The sequence below is a fragment of the Calidris pugnax genome, unplaced genomic scaffold (assembly GCF_001431845.1).
Source record: "Calidris pugnax isolate Ruff unplaced genomic scaffold, ASM143184v1 scaffold1065, whole genome shotgun sequence".
Lineage (NCBI taxonomy): Eukaryota > Metazoa > Chordata > Aves > Charadriiformes > Scolopacidae > Calidris > Calidris pugnax.
The window spans coordinates 8,273-10,991 of NW_015091699.1; the positions used below are offsets into that span (position 1 = coordinate 8,273).

Here is a 2,719-nt window from a genome sequence, read left to right on the forward strand (position 1 = left end):
GGGGGGGGACGAGGATGGGAAGAACCAAGAGGGGGTTTGTGGTTGGCAGGACGGGAAGGAGACGGTGATGAAGGAGGTGTTCCCCGGGGACAGCGTGCACAGTCTGCTCAGCATCCTGGACGTCATCACGGTACCGACTGTCCCCAAGTGTCCCCCCCAACTCGTCCCCAATGTCCCCAAGCCCTCTCAGGACAGTTGTAGCTGTCCCCAAGCCTCCAGAGCTTGATCCTGGGTGTCCCTGAGCCACCTAAGCCTGGTTGTGGTTGTCCCCAAGCCCTCTCAGGACAGTTATGAACTGTCCCCAAGCTCCCTAAGCCTGGTTGTGGTTGTCCCCAACTCCCACCAGGACAGTTGTGGTTGTCTCCAAACCCTCCCAGGTCAGTTGTGGCCACCCCCAAGCCCAACTGTGGTGGTCCCCAAGCCCCTCCAGCCTCACCATGGCCATCCCCAAGCCCAACCATGACCATTCCCAAACCCAACCTTGGCCATCCCCAAACTCCTCCAGCCCAACCTTGACCATCCATCCCCAAACCCAGACCAGGACAGTTGTAGTTGTCCCCAAGCCCTCCCAGGACAGTTATGAACTGTCCCCAAGCACCCTAAGCCTGGTTGTAGTTGTCCCCAACCCCCACCAGGACAGTTGTGGTTGTCCCCAAGCCCCCTCAACGTGATCATGGCCGTCCCCAAACTCCCAGAGCCTGGTTGTGGCTGTCCCCAAACTCTTCTAGGACAGTTGTGGTTGTCCCCAAGCCCTCCTAGGACAGTTGTGGCTGTCCCCAAGCCCCCTCAATGTGATCATGGCCATCCCCAAACCCCCAGGCCTTGATTCTGGTTGTCCCCCAAGACCCCCCAAGCCTGGTTGTGGTTGTCCCCAACCCCCACCAGGACAGTTGTGGTTGTCCCCAAGCCCCCTCTCCAAACCCTCCCAGGTCAGTTGTGGCCACCCCCAAGCCCAACTGTGGTGGTCCCCAAGCCCCTCCAGCCTCACCATGGCCATCCCCAAGCCCAACCATGACCATTGATCATGGCCATCCCATCCCAACACCCCCAGAGCCTGGTTGTGGCTGTCCCCAAACTCGGTGTGTGCCCGGGCGGCGGTGGACTCCACCGTTCTTCGGCTGCCGGTTGAAGCCTTCTCGGCCGTCTTCGAGAAGTACCCCGAGAGCTTGGTGCGGGTGGTGCAGGTGAGTCCAGGCCTGGGGAGGGTTGGGGGGAGCACGGGGGGGGCGTCAGGGGACCCAGAGGACCATGGGGGAGGGGTGTGTTGGGTGTGATGGCTTCTTGTCCCCCCCGTAGATCATCATGGTGCGCCTCCAACGCGTCACCTTCTTGGCTTTGCACAACTACCTCGGGTTGACGAACGAGCTCTTCAGCCACGTGAGTTCCTGGTGGAAATTGGTGGAAATCGGGGAGGGGGGGACCAAACCCAGCCATGACCATCCCCAAGCCCCACCAGGCCAACTGTGGCCATCTCTAGGCCCTGTCAGTGGTCCCCAAACCCTTCCAACCCAACCATGGCCATCCCAACCCCCTCCAGGCCAACTGTGGTGGTCCCCAAGCCCCTCCAGCCTCACCATGGCCATCCCCAAGCCCAACCATGACCATTCCCAAACCCAACCTTGGCCATCCCCAAACTCCTCCAGCCCAACCTTGACCATCCATCCCCAAACCCAGCCATGACCATCCCCAAGCCCCACCAGGCCAACTGTGGGCATCCCTAACCTCCACCAGGCCAACTGTGGCCATCTCTAGGTCATCGGTCCCCAAACCCTTCTGACCCAACCATGGCCATCCCCAAACCCCTCCAGCCCAACCTTGGCTGTCCCCAAGCCCCACCAACTATCTCCAAGCCCAACCAGCCCAACCATGGCCATCCCCAAGCCCAACCATGGCCATCCCCAAACCCAACTGGCCAACAACTCAGTGCCCCCAGCAGACTTCACCATCCCCCAGCTTGCCACCAGCCCCCATCCATGGCCGGGATGGACCTCCCCCATCCCAGCAAGGCCACCAACGTGTCCCCTAGGGCCACCAGCGACCGTACCGGACGGTGTGTGCCCGGGCGGCGGTGGACTCCACCGTTCTTCGGCTGCCGGTTGAAGCCTTCTCGGCCGTCTTCGAGAAGTACCCCGAGAGCTTGGTGCGGGTGGTGCAGGTGAGTCCAGGCCTGGGGAGGGTTCTGTCAGTGGTCCCCAAACCCTTCCAACCCAACCATGGCCATCCCAACCCCCTCCAGGCCAACTGTGGTGGTCCCCAAGCCCCTCCAGCCTCACCATGGCCATCCCCAAGCCCAACCATGACCATTCCCAAACCCAACCTTGGCCATCCCCAAACTCCTCCAGCCCAACCTTGACCATCCATCCCCAAACCCAGCCATGACCATCCCCAAGCCCCACCAGGCCAACTGTGGCCCCAAACCCCCAGGCCTTGATCCTGGTTGTCCCCCAAGACCCCCTAAGCCTGGTTGTGGTTGTCCCCAACTCCCACCAGGACAGTTGTAGTTGTCCCCAAGCCCTCCCAGGACAGTTATGAACTGTCCCCAAGCACCCTAAGGGTTCCCGTTGCCTTGTGGTGGGTTCCCATTGCCTTGTGGTGGGTTCCTGTTGCCTCGTGGTGGCCTCTGTTGTCTCGTGGTGGGTTCCCGTTGCCTCGTGGGGGTCCCTGTTGTCTTATGGTAGGCCTTTGTGGCCTTGTGGTGGTCTCTCTTGACTCGTGAGGT

At 61.4% G+C, this 2,719-nt stretch overlaps 1 protein-coding gene across 1 annotated transcript in view; it reads left to right on the forward strand.

Moving 5' to 3' along the window:
- The window catches only part of PNPLA6 (patatin like phospholipase domain containing 6), a gene marked incomplete at both ends in the record, with an annotated part of 25,577 nt that overhangs the window by 7,018 nt on the left and 15,840 nt on the right, over positions 1-2,719 (forward strand). The window contains 4 exons of the mRNA XM_014961985.1: positions 103-122; positions 1,076-1,184; positions 1,297-1,377; positions 2,027-2,155. Of these exons, the coding sequence (XP_014817471.1) occupies positions 103-122; positions 1,076-1,184; positions 1,297-1,377; positions 2,027-2,155 (339 nt within the window). The remainder of the gene's footprint in view (positions 1-102; positions 123-1,075; positions 1,185-1,296; positions 1,378-2,026; positions 2,156-2,719) is intronic.